This window comes from Lentinus tigrinus (genome assembly GCF_003813185.1).
Source record: "Lentinus tigrinus ALCF2SS1-7 unplaced genomic scaffold L226scaffold_5, whole genome shotgun sequence".
Classification (NCBI taxonomy): Eukaryota; Fungi; Basidiomycota; class Agaricomycetes; order Polyporales; family Polyporaceae; genus Lentinus; species Lentinus tigrinus.
Genome location: NW_027137914.1, coordinates 1,907,380 through 1,923,417, shown reverse-complemented (window position 1 = coordinate 1,923,417; position 16,038 = coordinate 1,907,380). Strand labels below are relative to the sequence as shown.

Here is a 16,038-nt window from a genome sequence, read left to right as displayed (position 1 = left end):
GCCTCAAGTTCAAATAGCGGGCTGTCCCCCGCTGCCGACTCTGCACCTCTTTGACCTCGACGTCCACCACAGCCAACACAACACCCTACCCCACGCCCGCAAGGCCTAACGACCCTTACGACTTTTCAACACTCGTTTTGTACCATCTTTCGACATGCGAGCACAAGCTCTCTTCGCTCTCAGCGCTGTTGCGCTCGCCATACCAGCCTCCGCAGTCCCGCTCGCAATGACGACGACCGTGGCCGTACCGGTGGTCATGCCATCCGCGACCATCAAGGTTGTCGGTCCGTCGGAGATCCCAAATACGCCCAGCACTGGCAACAGTAACAAGAACGCCCATGCGCTCAAGGCAATGACGCGTCCTATTTCGATCCTCCGTCGCGGTGTCGGTTTCCGCCAGGCTGACTACGGCGTGAAGCCCAACGTAACTTCCTTCGACAACGCCCTCCGCCCTGTATCGGGTGTTGAGGCCAGCCCATCCTCCGCCGCCGCCGCCGCTGCACACTCGCGGCGCTGGAAGTCTTACTCTGAGTACGGCTCGGACAACCTCGACGCGAGCCCCAATGACCTCGCTAAGGTGGAAGCCTCTCCCTCTCCTGTGACCGCTGCACCTGAGGCCTCTGCCCTCTCTGGCGATGTCTCTGACGCGAACTCGGGCGACCATCCAAGCACGTCCTCTATCTCTGTTTCGAAGCTTATTGGCCTCGGCGAAGTGTCCAATACCGACGCGAACCATATCCCCATCAATCCTGACTTCTCGGAGGCGTCTCGCTCCGCCACTGAACCTCTCCATGAAGCCGCCGTGGGTCGTTACCAGGCGTCGTACGGAGCACACCAGGTTCTCGCAGACACCATGCCGAACTCGGCAAAGGAGATGCCGTCGGCGGCGGATATCGAGAAGGCGGACTACAAGCTCGACCACAGCGTGCACCGACGCGTTCTCGCGCCCGCCTCGTACCTCACCACCTCCGCGCCCGTACGCCGCATGAAGCAGCTCGCGCGCGACTTGGTGGAGTTCGTCGCCCGCCACACGTTCGAGCTCAACACCAATCCCCTCCTCCCGGCTGCCCCAAACCCGAACCTGAACATGTCGGACCCCGATGTTGCGCGCGAGCAGGCGAGGCAGAAGAACATAGGTGTCTTTAACATCGACAGCAACCAGGAGCCGAAGAAGCTCAAGCCCAAGCTTCCTCCGTCTGCGTCGCTCAATGATACGCAACCACAAGTGGACACGACAACGGGGAACGCGACGAAGGCGGTTTGAGGCGACGTTCTGTTCTTTGGATGAGGTGATGGTGGCGGGTCGCTGGGAATAATAACTCGATCGGAGGAGTTGCGATTAGCATCGGGATCCGTTACAAGTACAGCGCATATGGCATGACACGGCGACAATACATACTAGCACACAATCCTAGCAGACGAAGTCAAGAACGCGACAGGAGATGCGAGCATTACATGAGCTTCGCTTCTTTCTTGGCGAACTGGACCTGAGAGAGCCGGTGACTCCGGAGCGTCATCTGCGTACTCTGCGCGCCCTTCTTGTTGGATGTTGTGGTAGACGCAGCAGGCGCGATGGCCGTCTGTGAGAGGGATATTCGTGCCTCGTCTGATGCGAAGCCGGGTATACGGATGTTGTGGTTGCGTTCTGCACGCAATGGTGAGCGCGCATATATCGAAGGAACGTGGAAACCGGACGTACCGAGGTGTAGCTGGAGGTCCTTCACCTCCAACGTTTCTGCTCCTCTATGCTTCGCAAGCCGGCACCCAAAGTTAGTCACAGAGTCGATGAACTCGTCCGCGATGTCCAGCAGTAGCTATATGCACCATGTCAACGCGCCATTCCATCTCGTAGGCATTGGATGGACAACGTACATCTTCCACCTCCGGCTCAATCTTGACGTTCGGGTCGATGCTTGACACCAGGTCCTGTATTGACCGCCGCATGCTCTGGTCACCAGGCGTGTTCTTCCGTCGTGTGCGGTTGTCGTCGAGAGTGAGCACCGTCGAGTCTTCCGGCTTCGCGACTTGTGGCGGGGCGCCTGACCACAACACTTGTTCATTCTCTGCACATACACAACAAAACTGCGACGCACCTGTGACACGACCGCTGGGGATGCCGCCCGTCAGCGATGGCCGACCCTGCTGGGCCGGTTGCCATTGCACGGGGCCTTGCGCCGTCACTGAAGGCGTTTGGCTGATGGGGTATGGGTCGCTAACAGGCGAGGCACTGAGGAATGGGGATGGGTTCGCGGTCTTGAAGGCGGAATTTGTGGGTGTAGGTGTGGCTGCGGTAGTAGAGGTGGATGCAGCGGGCTGTTGCTGAACAACATCAGGTTCAACTGCCAGGACGCACGCACTACGCAAGACTGACCTGTGCCGAAGCAACCCCTGCTGTTGCGGCTACTTTATGCTTGTCCGCATACTGCTTGAGCTGTGTCGGGTACAAAGAGTCAGTTTCTGTATCCGTCGGGTAGCCACCGCACCGCCCTCTAGATAGGGTACTACTGGTAAGCTCTGCAGGCGACATGACACGTACCTGTTGTATCTGCTGCTGCGTGAGCTTCCCCTGCTTCGCGAGTTCTCCGAGTTGGCTCATGTTCTGGATGAGCAGCTGGGCGATGTGTTCGCCCGAGAGCGGGTCTCCTGTCTGCGACTTGAACGCGTTGCCCAAGGCCGTGATGATGTTTGTAGTCTGCGTCGTGGGAGGTTGGCCGGGATTCGGTTGATTGGTGGCCATTGCGAACAAAGAGATGGCTAAGGTTCAAATGAAAGAGAAACAAACAGGTGTATGGTGATTCAAGGCGTGCAGTAACAAAGCTAAGGTGAAGTCCCCGCGACGCGCGCGCGCGCGTAACACTGAGCACGTGATTTACCACGCTGGAACTTGCACGAACCTCAAAACTTACTTTAATACTTAGAAGAGACTTAGACTGAATCAGATTTAGAAGGGCAACTAAGGCTCAGTATACAAAGGTCTTAAGTTGAAGGCGCCAACCCGATGCCATTCAGCGTTTCCCGAGCCAATCTAGGCTGGCGGGTTCGTTGTTCTTCCGTACATGACGTGAAGCTCAAGAACTTGGAGGTCAACATCGCGATAGCATTAGCTCATAGCAAATCATACAAGGTATAGGAACAGGAGTACTACAGAATCCGATACACGAGATGCAGCACAAAGAAGATAGAGAGAGTCATGGACGAGAGCCGGATAGAAGGTTGTGGGCGGGTTATAAGGATACCAGAGTTGTAGAGCAATCCAGGTGGCAACTACGGAAAAGGAGTAGGTGTGCGACGTGCATGGCTAAGAAAGACCGCGAAACCATCCCCATTCCTCAGGAATTTGTGGGTGTAGGTGTGGCTGCGGCAGTAGAGGTGGATGCAGCGGGCTGTTACCGAGCAACATCAGGTTCAGCTGCCAGGACGCATGCTTTAGGCAAGACTCACCTGTGCTGAAGCAACCCCCGCTGTTGCAGCTACTTTATGCTTGTCCGCATACCGTTTGAGCTGTGTCGGACACGGAGCGAGTCAGCTTGTGTATCCGTTGTGTAGCCACCACACCGCTCTCCAGAGCAGGGTCAGTAAGCTCGGCGCGAGACATGACACGTACCTGCTGTACCTGCTGCTGCGTGAGCTTCCCCTGCTTCGCGAGTTCTTCGAGTTGACTCATGTTCTGGGTGAGCAGCTGGGCGATGTGTTCGCCCGAGAGCGGGTCTCTTGTCTGCGACTTGAACGCGTTGCCCAAGGCCGTGATATCATTTGTAGTCTGCGCCGTGGGAGGTTGGCCGAGATTCGGTTGATTGGTGGCCATTGCGAACGTAGAGTTTGTTGCGGCTACTTTATGCTTGTTCGCATACTGCTTGAGCTGTGTCGGGTACGAAGAGTCAGCTTCTGTATCTGCCGGGTAGCCACCCAGAGAGGACCTGACACGTACCTGCTGTACCTGCTGCTGCGTGAGCTTCCCCTGCTTCGCGAGTTCTTCGACTTGGCTCATGTTATGGATGAGCAGCTGGGCGATGTGTTCGCCCGAGAGCGGGTCTCCTGCCTGCGACTTGAACGCGTTACCCAAGGCCGTGATGTTATTTGTAGTTTGCGACATGGGAGGTTGGCTGGGATTCGGTGGTTGGTTGGTGGCGATTGCGAACGTAGAGTTGGCACAGAGTCAAATGAAAGGTGACTTTGGCGATTCTAGGCGTAATAACAAAGGTGAGGTGAATCCGAGTGGCGTGCAACACTAAACACGTGACTTACCACATTCTAATACCACTAACAGTCTCACTGTGCAGTCAACCGGTGGAGGACTGAGTAACGAAACCATGTGCGCGATGTGGCACCCCACAACGTGAGGCTTGAGAAGAGGTCGACATCGCGATAGCATTAGCTCATAGCAAATCGTACAGGGTGTGAGATGGAACGGGAGTACTACAGAATCCGATACACGAGCGAGAGCAGCAACCAAACGAAGCGATCCAAGATACAGCACAGGGGAGATAGAGAGAGTCATGGACGGGAACCGGATGGAAGGTTGGGATTCGAAGGTGGGCGGATTATAAGGATACCAGAGTTGTTCGGATCGGTAGAGCAATCTAGGTGGTAACTACGGGAAATGAGTAAGTGCGCGACGTGCATAGCTAAGGAAGAAACGTACTCCTGCATAAGACCTATGACGGCAAGCTTGATAGCAGGTATGCCACCTTTCGAGTGGTTCCCTCGTCCGGTAATTATGCGCAGTTCGGGAGTATTGGTCACGACAGCATCGTACAAGGCCTGCTCGACTTTCTCTATCGCTTCCTGCACCTTCAAGCGGTGGACGTCAATAGTCTGGGGTTCCGGCCTCATGTTGTGTGCTTGAGGAGAGCGTCAGCAGAGAACATTCAACAAATCGACTGTAGCGCACCTTGATAGAATCTCCGGGCCGCTTTCGCATGCAACTCCTTCGTCTCCTTCTCCGCCCTGTCCATCTCGTGTTTCAACCTGAACGCAGCCCAATACTCCCTGTTCCTCTTCGCATCCTGCCAATCCCTCTTGAGCTGCTGCCTCCGCTTCTCCGCCTCGTCCGCAATACTCCTGAACGACTCCGCGCGCTGTAGTAATCGCTGCCGATCTCCAAGGTTCGAAATGACGCTTCCAGCTGGCGTGTTCTCGTCGTCCTCGGGTACAGTCCCAGGAGTGTGTTCGTACGGAGGCGGTGGCGCCGACATACTTAACCTGCTGGTACCTACGTCCGAGGCAACGGGAACGGCTGGCTGGGGCTCGGGCATCTGCATGGGCCGCTTCTCGTCGACAGGGCTCGGCAGGTATTGCGCGGGCGGAACTAGGCCCGGACTCGGCTGGGGGGTATTGATGTTAGGTAGTAGCTCAGGATGGAGGGACGCTTGCACTTGCTCGGCGTCATCCTCAGGGCGTTCATGGACGCGGATGGGGATGGGAATGGGATTGACGTCAGAGAGCTCTCGAGAAGCCACGCTCGGGGTGTGCCCGGTTTCATCGAGGACTTTAACGGGCGGAAGTCCAAAGGGGGGACGTTCGGGCGTCGTTAGCCCGGAGTTGACGGGCTCGGGACTGTAGACTGCGCCAAACCTCGGACGTTCTGTGTCGCTGGTCGGAGTTGTGAGGCCCGACCGATCCTTCCCGCGCAGACTTGACCCGACGCTGCGCTCATCGTCAGAAGGAAGTCGTGGAGGTGGCTTGATGGGATTGATTTGTTCGATGTTGTCCGGTATCGCAGGGATGGTAACATATTCGAGCTCGGACGGCGTACGCGGCCGTTCCGGAGGAAGCTCTGGTACAATGGGGGGCGGCAACGGGCCAGGTAGAGGTGGGGGAGAAAGAATCGGGGGAGAAAGAATAGAGCGAGGAGGACCGGTGGTATAAGTGTACACGCCTGGGGAGGCGGGGGTGCCCCCAGAAAGGGGAACAACCGGAGGAGGTCGTGAGGTCGATCGTGAGGAATGGCGTGGAGCGGGCTGCATCTGTGCCACAAGCGGTTCGGAGAACGTGACAGAAGGCGTGCGCGAGCTGGACGACCGGGAAACGGACGTCACTGAGCCCTCGCGAGGGGACGTAATAGATGGGTCGCGGGAGATGGATGGGGCGGCATCCGTGTCGGTCTCGGAGTACCGATCAGAGAACGACCCGGGAACACGCAAGGCTGGACGGCGAGGCAAGCCAGGCGTCGCTGCCCCGGGGCGCGCAGGTCCTGAGGCGTCGGTTGGAGTGCGCGGCTGCAGTGGAGGGCTCCGGACGGTTGAAGTGGTCGAGGCGGACGCGGGGATTTGGAAGAACTGCGCGCGCGGTGTCGTCGATGACGATGACGACCTCCTTCGCGAAACTTGGCGCAGAAGTGGGTAAATGACGGTATGGCGTACGCTGCGCATGAGTCTCCGGAAGCGTGTATCGGCGGCGAGGTCAACGCCCACATCGGAGAGCAACATGCCCATGAATGTCCAGAGCACGACAATGACGAGCCGCATCCAGCTTGACGTCCACAGGACATCAACAAGCAGGCGGAAGCCATATGCGATGTATGGGTCGAGAGACGAGGGGTACTTGGCGATGAAATGACGGAGGACGGCGCCCTCCCAGAGTCCGACGAGGGACCCGTTGACCCTATGATTGTGATGGGTGACGGTGTCGATGAGAGCTCGTAGGCCGAGCCCTACGCCGATGGCGAAGAGGTTGTCCATTGGTCATGCCCGGACGAGATGCGAGATCGAGGAGAGGGTGAAAGCGGCGAGAAATATGGCGAGCTCGACGTCGGAGACAGCGGCCTCGTGTCCTCTCCCTTTTCCCACGGCGCGCGCGCTAAATGGACGCTGCGCGCGCACGGACGCGCCCTGGCGTTATTGTTCTGCGCGCACCGAAATGCTCGTAGCCTACAAGTAACATGCGCTTCCAGGACATTATACAGCGTTCCAATATATATACATAATGTTAACAAGTCGCGGGTTGCCAGCAACCATCACGATCATGCGAGATCGAGCACTTCCACCTTCCCCGTCACATCGCCCACCGCAATCCGACCTACCGTGTCCTCCAACGCCGTCGACGATATCATATACTTCTTCCACAGGATCTCGTGAATGTTACAGCGCCGCGTGTAGAGGGTGTCCTTGCATAACTGGAGATGCGCAGTCCGTCTCGCCGGATCTTTCGTCCCGCTCTCGTACGGGTTTGGCCGGACAGTGAATCCAACCAGGCAGCGGGCGGGGGTGCGAGCATGCCGCAAGGTGATATTCCTCGTCTCTGTCCAAAATCCCTTCCCGCTGGAACCAACGCGGAAGTCGCAGGAAGACGGAGCGACACTGATGATACGCGTGTATTGCGAAGGGAAGAGGCAAGGCGGACGGTCCGTTGCTATCTCCGACTCAGCCTTCGCGCTGGCCTGCGCTTTCGGATTTGGCAACAAATCATACTGGTGCAGCACCTCGAAGCCATCGTCGGAATATCGAGCGAGAACAGTGACGGGATCCGCTGGCCAGTCGGGGAGTTCGTGGACGGAAGCGAAGGAGGGGTTACGAGCCACGATGACAGCACTGGATGCAGGTATGTCTAGCTCGATGTGCGCGCAAACCCTCAGTAGAGAGGCATATGATGCTCGGATGCCCATCCAAGAAGGCGCGGCGATGACTTCGAATGCTCGTTGTCGGACAATGAGCAAGTATCGATTGAGGGGTTTTACGGCAAGGACCTTGTTTTCCTGCAGGTAACGTGAATAACGCGCAAATTTGTTGACCTGCAACGTAACTTACCGGCAAATCAGCTAGTGACGACTTGCCTAGCGGTTTCACCATTGTCGGTGCAGTCAAAAAGCAGACATTCATGGGGTCCCCAAAAATGAGGTAGTCACTGTGCAACAGATGGAGAGGCATGACGACTTGGCGGTGGGCGCGGAGCTCCATTCGACAAGCGAACTTGCCATGAAACTTGTCGAACGCCAGCGCTTTACATTCCACAACTCCCTGACTGTGGCAACGGAAGACAAATAAAGTTGGGAACTGTGCTCCATGAGCGAAAGGAGGCGAAGCACTCACGTAACTGGATGTGCACTGACATACGCAACAACCACCTCCGCCTTGGGATCGCTGTTCACGATAACTTGCTCGATCTTCTGCGCCGACACCCATTCCGCTACTCGGTACGCCTCCGACTCTCCAAGGGGCACCTCCCAGCACGTCAAAACGCGTCCCACGGCCGTGATGAGGTACTGGCCGTTCCGTCCAGGCAAAAATGAGACGTGGGTAACCACGGACCGGTGGTCGTCCGGCAACTGGTCATCCAGGTAGTTCACCGCGCAGAACTCAAAGGTCTTCTTTGCGACTGGATGGGCCGAATTCCAGTTCTCGTGGAAGCTGGCCGCGTGCACGGCACGCGCCTCGAGGTGCTCTGCGGCAAGGGCCTTGAGGTCGGCGACCGCAGCGGCGGGGACAGGGAGCCCCTCTTCAACGACGTGACGTTTGATAGCGTCGTACCACACCCAGCGTAGCTTGCTCATCGTGAAAAAGCGTTTAGACGTCTGAAATATGATACAGGACCATCTCTAGTTAGTCCGGCGCGGTGGTGGCTGAAGGCAGCGAGCGCGTACCTTGCGGAGAGATAGGATATCCTGAACGTTGACATAGCTTATGATGATGAGGAGAATATCGTCTGGAAGAGCGGATATTGCGGCACGTCGCGACGACATTGATTGCGAGGAGGGAGAGGGAGAGCGGAGAACATGGACGAGAGAACGCCGCTCTCTTAGGGACTCTAGCAGTGAACAAGGCCTTCTATAAGCGGCAGGGCACGTGCTCGGTGTTACTCGCGCGCCTCACGCCTGGCACCCACCACCAGGCTTGCCCCGCGGCTTTGTACACCCAATCTCGTCATTTGCTTGTCCCTTGCTGTGTTTGCACCCCGGTCCATGGTCATTTGGACTGCAAGGTAGTCGCAATCAAGTGGTTTTCCCATATGGCCCCTTCTGCCGCGCTGAATCGTTTGGTCTACATATATGTATGTCACAGTACCCGTAGTGTAGTACTCCCCTTCCACCCTCTCGCACAGCTAGCATGATATACGCCTTTATCAACTTCCTTTTCATCTCGCCAACGTGTCTACCGTGCCACAGCGAAACCCCCGGTCGAGATCGACTCGGGCAATCCAGCCCCGCAGTCGTCTACTGCGTCCTTGTCCGCGGTGACCTCGATGACGACGTCCCCGCCGACGCGGAAGACGTCATAGAAGTCAAAATGGCAGCGGTTGGGCGACTCGACACCGTTGATCGTCACGTTCTTGACATACGCGGCCGCACCTTTGGGAATTGTCTTCTTCACGGAACGCGCGTCAAAGCCCTTCGTGGTCACCGTGGTGCTGACGTTCAGGTATGAGTTGTGGATTGTGTACTTCGGGGTGAAGGGCGAGAGGATCAGGAACTGCGAGGTTGACGGTACTGGATAAATGCCAAGGAGGTGGAATGCGAGCAGGGTGGCCATCGCAGCCTGGTCGTCGTTACCGGGCAACCCGGCAGGTGCTGCGGGATGTTAGTAAGAGCTCAACTATGTGATGGGAAGAAATACATACTGATGTCGAAGTTCGTGAAGACGACTTCGCGCACACGGTCGACGGACTTTGTGGGTCTGTTGGCGTAGTGGTAGCCAATCGGCGTCTGGAAGGACGGCTCGTTGCCTGCAAGATAGTATCCAGCGTCGAAGAAGTGGTCAAGACGCTTTACGAACGTCGCCTGAAACCCAGATAAGACAGTCAGCAACGCACAGATGCACGCGGAGTGAGATACCAACATTGCCACCCATGAGCTCGATGAGATGGGCTGTGTCGTGTGGGGCGAACCAGCTGTACTCCCACGAGGACGACTCGTAGAATCCGACGACATTGTCACCTTGCAGAGAGCATTCCCGGTTCGTGTCGTTGTCGTTCGGAGAACAGTCGACTGGGCTGGTACGTGCGAAGGTCCCGTTGGGCCAACGCTTTTGAGCAAAGCCTACACCGAGTTCTCAGCCACGGATATTGACAAAAGAGTTGCGCCAAACTAACCATGGAAGCCGTCGCTCACAACGTTCGGATCCCAGACATTGCGATAGAACTGCGCAGAAGCTTAGTTGTTAGTAGACACGGATTCAGGCGGGCTGGCATACGAGAGATCGGTTGGTGTACTTGGCGACATCGTCTGTCTTGTTAAGGAGCAACGCCACCTGGCGCAAGGCAAAGTCCTCAAATGCGTACTATAGGTGACCAATGGTGAGCAGGGGTACACTGGACAGTACCGAGCCAAACCCACCTCCAGCGTACGACTGCCCTCACGCGTTTGACGGCCTACACTCTGTGTATCGAGTACACCGAATGGCACATAGCCGTATTGCCTACCGAGTCACACATTCGACGCATTCAGCATAAGTTCAACCCGTCTTCCAAACAACTCACTGATAGACGTTGACCTGTCGCCCAAGCGTGTTCCACTCGGGCGGGTTAATCTCGGCATCTGCAAGCATAGCAGAGTAGAGCTCGTCCAGATCGATACCCAGAGTAGAAGCCTCGTTGTGGTAGAGCATCGCAAAGTGGCCAACGATATTATCGCCACTGGATCCACCTTGCGTCCATCCCGGCACATTGTTCGCGCGGCATTCGGGCATCCATCCAAGCTTCCGCCAGCCGTCGATGTAGTTGTCGACGATTTGCGCGAACTCCGCGGGAGAATGGAGCGCCATAAGAGGGTAGAAGGTGCGGAACGTGTCCCAGCTAGCCGAAAAGTTAGCTCATTGAAGTCTTCTGGGGTCGGGCGTATACTGACCTGCAGTACAGGGAGTCAAAGTAGGGGTGAGTTGTTCCCGCAAATGCGCCTTGCGTCTCGCCAGTAGCATTGTTCTGTACGAGTGTCAGCATCGGCCTTCCAGCCAGGGACTGGATGCATCGACATACAGGTGTCAGGGAAGCGCGATAGAGAGACGAGTACAGCATCTCGGTGACATTTGCAGGCGTGTTCTCGAGGTCGATCTCCACCTTGCTGAGCTTCTCGTTCCAGAGAGCCTTGGACTGGGTAACGATGTCCTCAAAGCTGGTGTCGCCGACTTCGCTCTCCGCATTGGCGCATGCCTGGTCGGTGGATACAAAGGAGATGCCGACGCGGATGTTGATCTCAGTCGGGTTACCTTCGTAGGAGAACAAGGCGCCCGATTCGTATACGCCGCCGATCAGGTTCCTGGTCAAGTTCAAAGAGGTAAGGCCGAGCCCTTTCGCGTCGAAATCCTCGCTGATAAGAAAATATCAGTGCTGAGAAACGGCAGACTCCACGGGAACAGACATACGAAGTCATTCCGGTCCAAACGCCGTATTCACTGAGGCTCTGCTTGCCACCATCCAAGATGTCATAGCAAGCGAATGCCTGGTAACTGTAGGTTCCTGGACCGAAGCTGCGACAACGTCAGCTGTGTAATCCTCATGACTTGCAAGGTCAACGCCATACCTAGAACCCCAGCGACCGCCAAGCGTGATTCTCCCCTTCTCCGGGTCGATGTCCATACGGCCGCCCATGAAGGACGCCGGAAGATCGTTCGCGAGATCGAGGACGAAGTACGGCTTCCCACCTTTCTTCGGGAACGTAAACCGCTCCAAGCCCGCACGGCGCGTGGAAGTTGCCTCCATCTTGATCCCATTGTCAAGCGTCTGCGAGAAATAACCGGGAGAGGCATCCTGCGCAACCTCGAGGTCAGATGTCATCATCTTCAAATCCACAGCACCAAACACGTACATCGGTGTTATTCTTCCGGAAACGCTCACGGGATGCGAGGGTAACGTTACAGGTGTTGAACCCTCCGGGGCAGAACATCGGCATAATCTCAAAGTTTCCATAGGTTCCTGCGGAAAAGTTGTCAATGCACTAGAACTATAGCTCTTGCTCAATTGGGACATACCAAGAGAAGAACCCGTTCCGCTATCGTGCATAGGGCTAAGACCTCGGATCTTCTCCGAAGGATCAGTGATATAGCCTTGCGATACGGTTCAGTTCACGAGCGTTCTCTGAGAAGACACGAGGACGAACCCGCCGGCGCATAACCCGTTAAATCCGTAGAAAACTTGACCTGTTAGACGAATGTTCAATGGAATCATTGCGCGCGAAGCACTCTCAACGCACCATCCCAAAGGGAACAGATGCACCAGGGCTTTATACAACCTCAGTGAAGACGTCTGCACAACGCGATTGCGAAACCTGGCGTACCAGACATCGCCGAAGTTGTCGGTCCCGATGAAGACGTTGACAAACTGAGTGTAGTCGACGCTCGTCGAGTTCGAGGAGCCGGCTTCTTTGATAGCGGCAGAGATACGCTTCTGCACCTCTGGCGACGGTTGAGCATGGACAAAACCAAGTTGCCAGCAGGAGACGGCAGCAAGCACCCAGAGCGCCAAAGCCGCCATGGTTGAGGTAAGGGCTACTGGACGAGCCTCGCACAACCCGATACTTCTCCGCGCACCTTATGTACCCCCGCCGGCGGGCTCATCAGACGGCGAAGCTGTCGATAGGCGGCGTCGCGAAGGCCATCGCAGCACATGCACGCTGCAAGAAACTCGGGGTTGGTGCACGCGTGATCACGACTTCGCGGTGTGAGCGGCTCTTGGGCCCGCGAGACGCGCACACTGGGTGCCCGAGGAGGCAGCAGGACCGACGGCAGAAGCGCACCCAGAGGGCTATCGGACAGCGTTGGGACCGCGTCGCTTCCATTCCGTCATGCATCTCGGGTGCCGCGGGCCATCAGAAGGGGCCGGCATGTCCACCAGAACGGGTACGGCACTACATGGCATTGATATCGCTCGTATTGACACCGACTAGAAGGTCGCATGATGCTGGGCGCAACGGTGTACCGTAACATCAGAATAGGACCATATGAGTCAAGGCCGCTATAAATGCGCTCACCGTGTCATGCATGAAAGCGACGTTATCATGTCTTCAGGCTCTTTTGTATGATCCTGGTCAGCTCTCTCCAGACGTGTTCTGACCCTGGGCCTGTGACACTCCAATGTTGTCGTTCCTGAGTTGACAACGGCCCGAGCACATAGTCTGCAAGGTCGCCAGCACCTCTTCCAACGCCCAGGCGCAGACGATGGAAGTCTGGGTTGTTTCCTAACGCAGCAATGATATCGCGTACGCCATTGTGGCCGCCAGCAGAGCCGCCGAACTTTGGTGAGATGGTGAATGGCTTGTGAGATACTGAATCATGGATAACGACCATGTTGGCCGGATTGACCGCAGTCTTCCGCAACATCTGAACAGTTGGGCGACCAGAGATGTTCATCAATGCTCCTGGTAGAAAAAGGTGAGCTTTCATTCTGATTCTGACACAGGAAATACGGACTTGGCTTGTAAAACGTTAGTGTGACCATATTCTGCTCGACCTGCAGGTTGGTCGTCGCAGTAAAGCCACCTCTATCCGAAGTAAGAGGAATTCCAAGTCGTGTTGACAGTACATCAATGAGTAGATGACCTATGCTGAGTCCAATCGTGCATCTCAGTTGTAGCACTATTTGCTAGCGCCTTACATCCTCACCTGTGCCTTGTCATAGGATGGGTGATATTCCCGAGGCCGACGATTAGGAAATGCGGATGGGCCATTAAATCAGATCTACCAACTATCAACCATCGCAGTAAGCTCCATTTCCTTTGAGCTTTCTCAAATTATTGCAACTCACAAATTAGTCTATTGAATGAAGAGAATGAGGATGGTGGTGGTCGAGGAGGAAGGACAGCAAGCAGGACGCGTCGGCGTGTCGGAAACTTGGAAAGCCACGCGATCACATGACCTTGATGACATAATCACATGCTCGCCGGCCCGAAGGAAACTCCACTTGAGCTTGTTCCATCCTTCTTGCGTTCTTGGACTTCTCCACCAACACCGACAACGGCCAACCCAACTACGGCCGAGGCGACGACGACGGCGAAGACGATGTCGACGACTACCACGGCAACGTCAACGAAAGCTACTACCACTGCGGTCGAGGAGCATGCTGCTCCTCACGCACACCCCCGTCGCCCCGTCGCCTCGAGGCGCAGGATGTCTACCCTCCAGGGGGCCATCCCGCATTCGTGCCATCAGCTCCCGCACTCCGTCGAAGCCCTTGACCTCTCTCTCACCTCCCTCGCTCCAACTCTTGCGTCGTTGCGACATCATGTTCTTTCTTATCTCGCCGATCTGGAGGCCCGATTGTCGCTACTCGAATCCGCAGAGTCGCTCAAGGCGAAAGGGGAGTCTACGATAGAGGAAGCTCGTGAGTGGGCTCGGGATGGACTCGAGATGCTGCGGGTTCTCCGTGAGGACGTTTGCTCTCACCTCCCGGATCTGTTCACCCTGGAAGGGGTACCGTCCGTAGAGGAGTTTGTCAACGCGCATGCGCCGGACGTTCCCAACCTTCCGGACGTGCGCTCTCATCTCCCCGACATGCCGGACGTCCGCTCGCATCTCCCCGACTTTAACTTCCCTGATGTCCGCTCACGACTAGACGACGTCCGCTCTCGCATTTCCGACATAGACTTCAATAGACCACTCAGCTTTGTCCCTACACTATCGACTCGCCTGCAATCATTACAAGCGCACTTGTCCTCCACAGAGTTCCCCTCGAGCATGTATCTGTCGACCTTCGCGCCCAGCGCAACCCTGTCAACACTTCTTGAGAAGGTCATGTCGTCGCATCTGGTCGCCGACCTATCGTCGGATCTCCGGAGTGGCGAGGAGACACTGGAGAAGGCCGCGCTTGAGATCGCGCGAGCTATGGCGCGATCCCTCAACGGGTCGCGCCTTATCCAGTATGTTGACCTGCCCGAGAAGTGGCGCAACAACCCGTTCGTCAAGGGCGGTTATAGGTAAGCAGGCCAACGATAAGTCGTAGTCTCCATGCTCACCCTTGCGATCAGATTCATCCCGTTGCATGACTGGCCTCGGCTTATCCTATCGCTTTTTGCTCTTCACAATGAGACTCGTACGTGTTTTTCCATCCCTTCGACAACAGTATACACTGATCACGCAGCATAGTGAATATCCACACACATTTGATACCCTTCTTGCTCTGGTCATTCGCATGGTTTCGGTTCTCCCCTTCTTACGACATCTCCAACACTCACGAACCCGCGACTGTAACGTTCACGGTGTTCGCCCTGCTGTGTCTCTTCACCAGCGCACTCTGGCACACTATGGCAGGATGTGCGCATCCAGAGGGGATGGAGTTCTGTGCCCGGGTTGATTACGTCGGCATTGGCTGGTAAGTGTTACTTGGCGTACAGCTTGTTTCCGCTGTGTCAATGATGAATGTGCATATGCAGGCTTATCAGCGCGAGCGTCGGCACAGTCGTGTATTTTGGCTTCCAGTGCCAGACTGCCACACGCGACGCCTTCCTGTTGTTATGCCTGGCGATTGGCATTGCAGGCAGTATCCTCCCATTCACCGCCTGGTTCAACATGCGGGAATACAAGGTAATGCTACATTCTCGACAATCCTGCTGCATCACATATACTGACAGTGTGCCGCTGCGTTAGAACTGGCGTATAGCATTCTTCCTCACGATGGCGTTCAGTGGTATGGCCCCTTTGGCAGTGCTCTCACGACTGCACTCCCTCAAAGAGATGACTGCCTTCATCTCGCCCATCGCCCCCTCGTTGGCGTCCTACATCGTGGGACTTCTGTTCTACGCGACGCACTTCCCCGAGTGTGTCCTTGCTTCACGTTGGCCATCGATGCGTTGGTTGGACTTCTTGGGCGGGGGCTCACATGCGATATGGCATGTCTGCATTGTGCTGGCAATTAGCTTGCACAAGCAGGGCATGGAGGTGATGCGTAGCGGGATCGGTCAGGCGTGTGTTCTATGATTGCTTGATGTTTCTTGGTGGGACTTTTGCTGCTGAACGGTTCATTCGCTCACTTGATGTTGTAGCTTACAGTACTTTCGGTCGTTACGGGAATTAGTCCAATGCTTTGACACTGTTCGACGTGAGAAGGCTCAACGTCCGTGAGATGGTTTGCTGACATTTTGCATTCAAGTATCGTGAGCTTGACGCGGGTGTCCCGCTA

At 56.1% G+C, this 16,038-nt stretch overlaps 8 protein-coding genes across 8 annotated transcripts; 2 read left to right on the top strand and 6 right to left on the bottom strand.

The window, feature by feature from the left end:
* Nucleotides 1–26: 26 nt before the first annotated feature.
* On the top strand, nt 27–1,264 carry L226DRAFT_558571 (uncharacterized protein; the record flags this gene model as incomplete). The annotated part of the gene is made up of 1 exon (XM_067683248.1): nt 27–1,264. Exon 1 carries the CDS (start codon nt 155–157, stop codon nt 1,262–1,264), a length of 1,110 nt encoding a protein of 369 aa, XP_067539362.1. The 5' UTR covers nt 27–154.
* Nucleotides 1,265–1,357: 93 nt separating this feature from the next.
* L226DRAFT_302231 (uncharacterized protein) lies at nt 1,358–2,810 on the bottom strand. The gene is made up of 6 exons (XM_067673714.1): nt 2,537–2,810; nt 2,372–2,431; nt 2,094–2,319; nt 1,873–2,039; nt 1,700–1,814; nt 1,358–1,645 (listed from the first exon to the last, which is right to left on the bottom strand). The coding sequence occupies exons 1-6, from the start codon at nt 2,735–2,737 to the stop codon at nt 1,452–1,454; spliced, it is 963 nt and encodes a 320-aa protein (XP_067539361.1). The 5' UTR covers nt 2,738–2,810; the 3' UTR covers nt 1,358–1,451.
* A 256-nt stretch (nt 2,811–3,066) lies between these two features.
* On the bottom strand, nt 3,067–4,183 carry L226DRAFT_610624 (uncharacterized protein). Its single transcript, XM_067686181.1, has 4 exons — nt 3,929–4,183; nt 3,605–3,859; nt 3,442–3,501; nt 3,067–3,383 (listed from the first exon to the last, which is right to left on the bottom strand). The coding sequence occupies exons 1-4, from the start codon at nt 4,091–4,093 to the stop codon at nt 3,330–3,332; spliced, it is 534 nt and encodes a 177-aa protein (XP_067539360.1). The 5' UTR covers nt 4,094–4,183; the 3' UTR covers nt 3,067–3,329.
* A 311-nt stretch (nt 4,184–4,494) lies between these two features.
* L226DRAFT_543994 (uncharacterized protein) lies at nt 4,495–6,680 on the bottom strand (the record flags this gene model as incomplete). The annotated part of the gene is made up of 3 exons (XM_067682236.1): nt 4,495–4,591; nt 4,643–4,841; nt 4,892–6,680. The coding sequence occupies 3 exons, from the start codon at nt 6,678–6,680 to the stop codon at nt 4,495–4,497; spliced, it is 2,085 nt and encodes a 694-aa protein (XP_067539359.1).
* Nucleotides 6,681–6,829: 149 nt separating this feature from the next.
* L226DRAFT_481798 (uncharacterized protein) lies at nt 6,830–8,695 on the bottom strand. Its single transcript, XM_067676947.1, has 4 exons — nt 8,579–8,695; nt 8,028–8,509; nt 7,746–7,959; nt 6,830–7,693 (listed from the first exon to the last, which is right to left on the bottom strand). The coding sequence occupies exons 1-4, from the start codon at nt 8,675–8,677 to the stop codon at nt 6,962–6,964; spliced, it is 1,527 nt and encodes a 508-aa protein (XP_067539358.1). The 5' UTR covers nt 8,678–8,695; the 3' UTR covers nt 6,830–6,961.
* A 391-nt stretch (nt 8,696–9,086) lies between these two features.
* On the bottom strand, nt 9,087–12,399 carry L226DRAFT_457063 (glycoside hydrolase family 92 protein; the record flags this gene model as incomplete). Its single annotated transcript, XM_067675347.1, has 16 exons — nt 9,087–9,502; nt 9,553–9,712; nt 9,771–9,970; nt 10,024–10,072; nt 10,125–10,211; nt 10,268–10,349; nt 10,411–10,725; nt 10,778–10,851; nt 10,906–11,236; nt 11,292–11,396; nt 11,450–11,676; nt 11,735–11,841; nt 11,898–11,972; nt 12,026–12,065; nt 12,119–12,146; nt 12,203–12,399. The coding sequence occupies 16 exons, from the start codon at nt 12,397–12,399 to the stop codon at nt 9,087–9,089; spliced, it is 2,493 nt and encodes an 830-aa protein (XP_067539357.1).
* A 521-nt stretch (nt 12,400–12,920) lies between these two features.
* On the bottom strand, nt 12,921–13,591 carry L226DRAFT_543991 (peptidyl-tRNA hydrolase; the record flags this gene model as incomplete). Its single annotated transcript, XM_067682235.1, has 3 exons — nt 12,921–13,282; nt 13,335–13,468; nt 13,527–13,591. 3 exons carry the CDS (start codon nt 13,589–13,591, stop codon nt 12,921–12,923), a joined length of 561 nt encoding a protein of 186 aa, XP_067539356.1.
* Nucleotides 13,592–13,850: 259 nt separating this feature from the next.
* L226DRAFT_503497 (HlyIII-domain-containing protein) lies at nt 13,851–15,960 on the top strand. The gene is made up of 5 exons (XM_067677939.1): nt 13,851–14,836; nt 14,888–14,952; nt 15,006–15,231; nt 15,293–15,443; nt 15,507–15,960. Exons 1-5 carry the CDS (start codon nt 13,923–13,925, stop codon nt 15,834–15,836), a joined length of 1,686 nt encoding a protein of 561 aa, XP_067539355.1. The 5' UTR covers nt 13,851–13,922; the 3' UTR covers nt 15,837–15,960.
* Nucleotides 15,961–16,038: the final 78 nt, after the last annotated feature.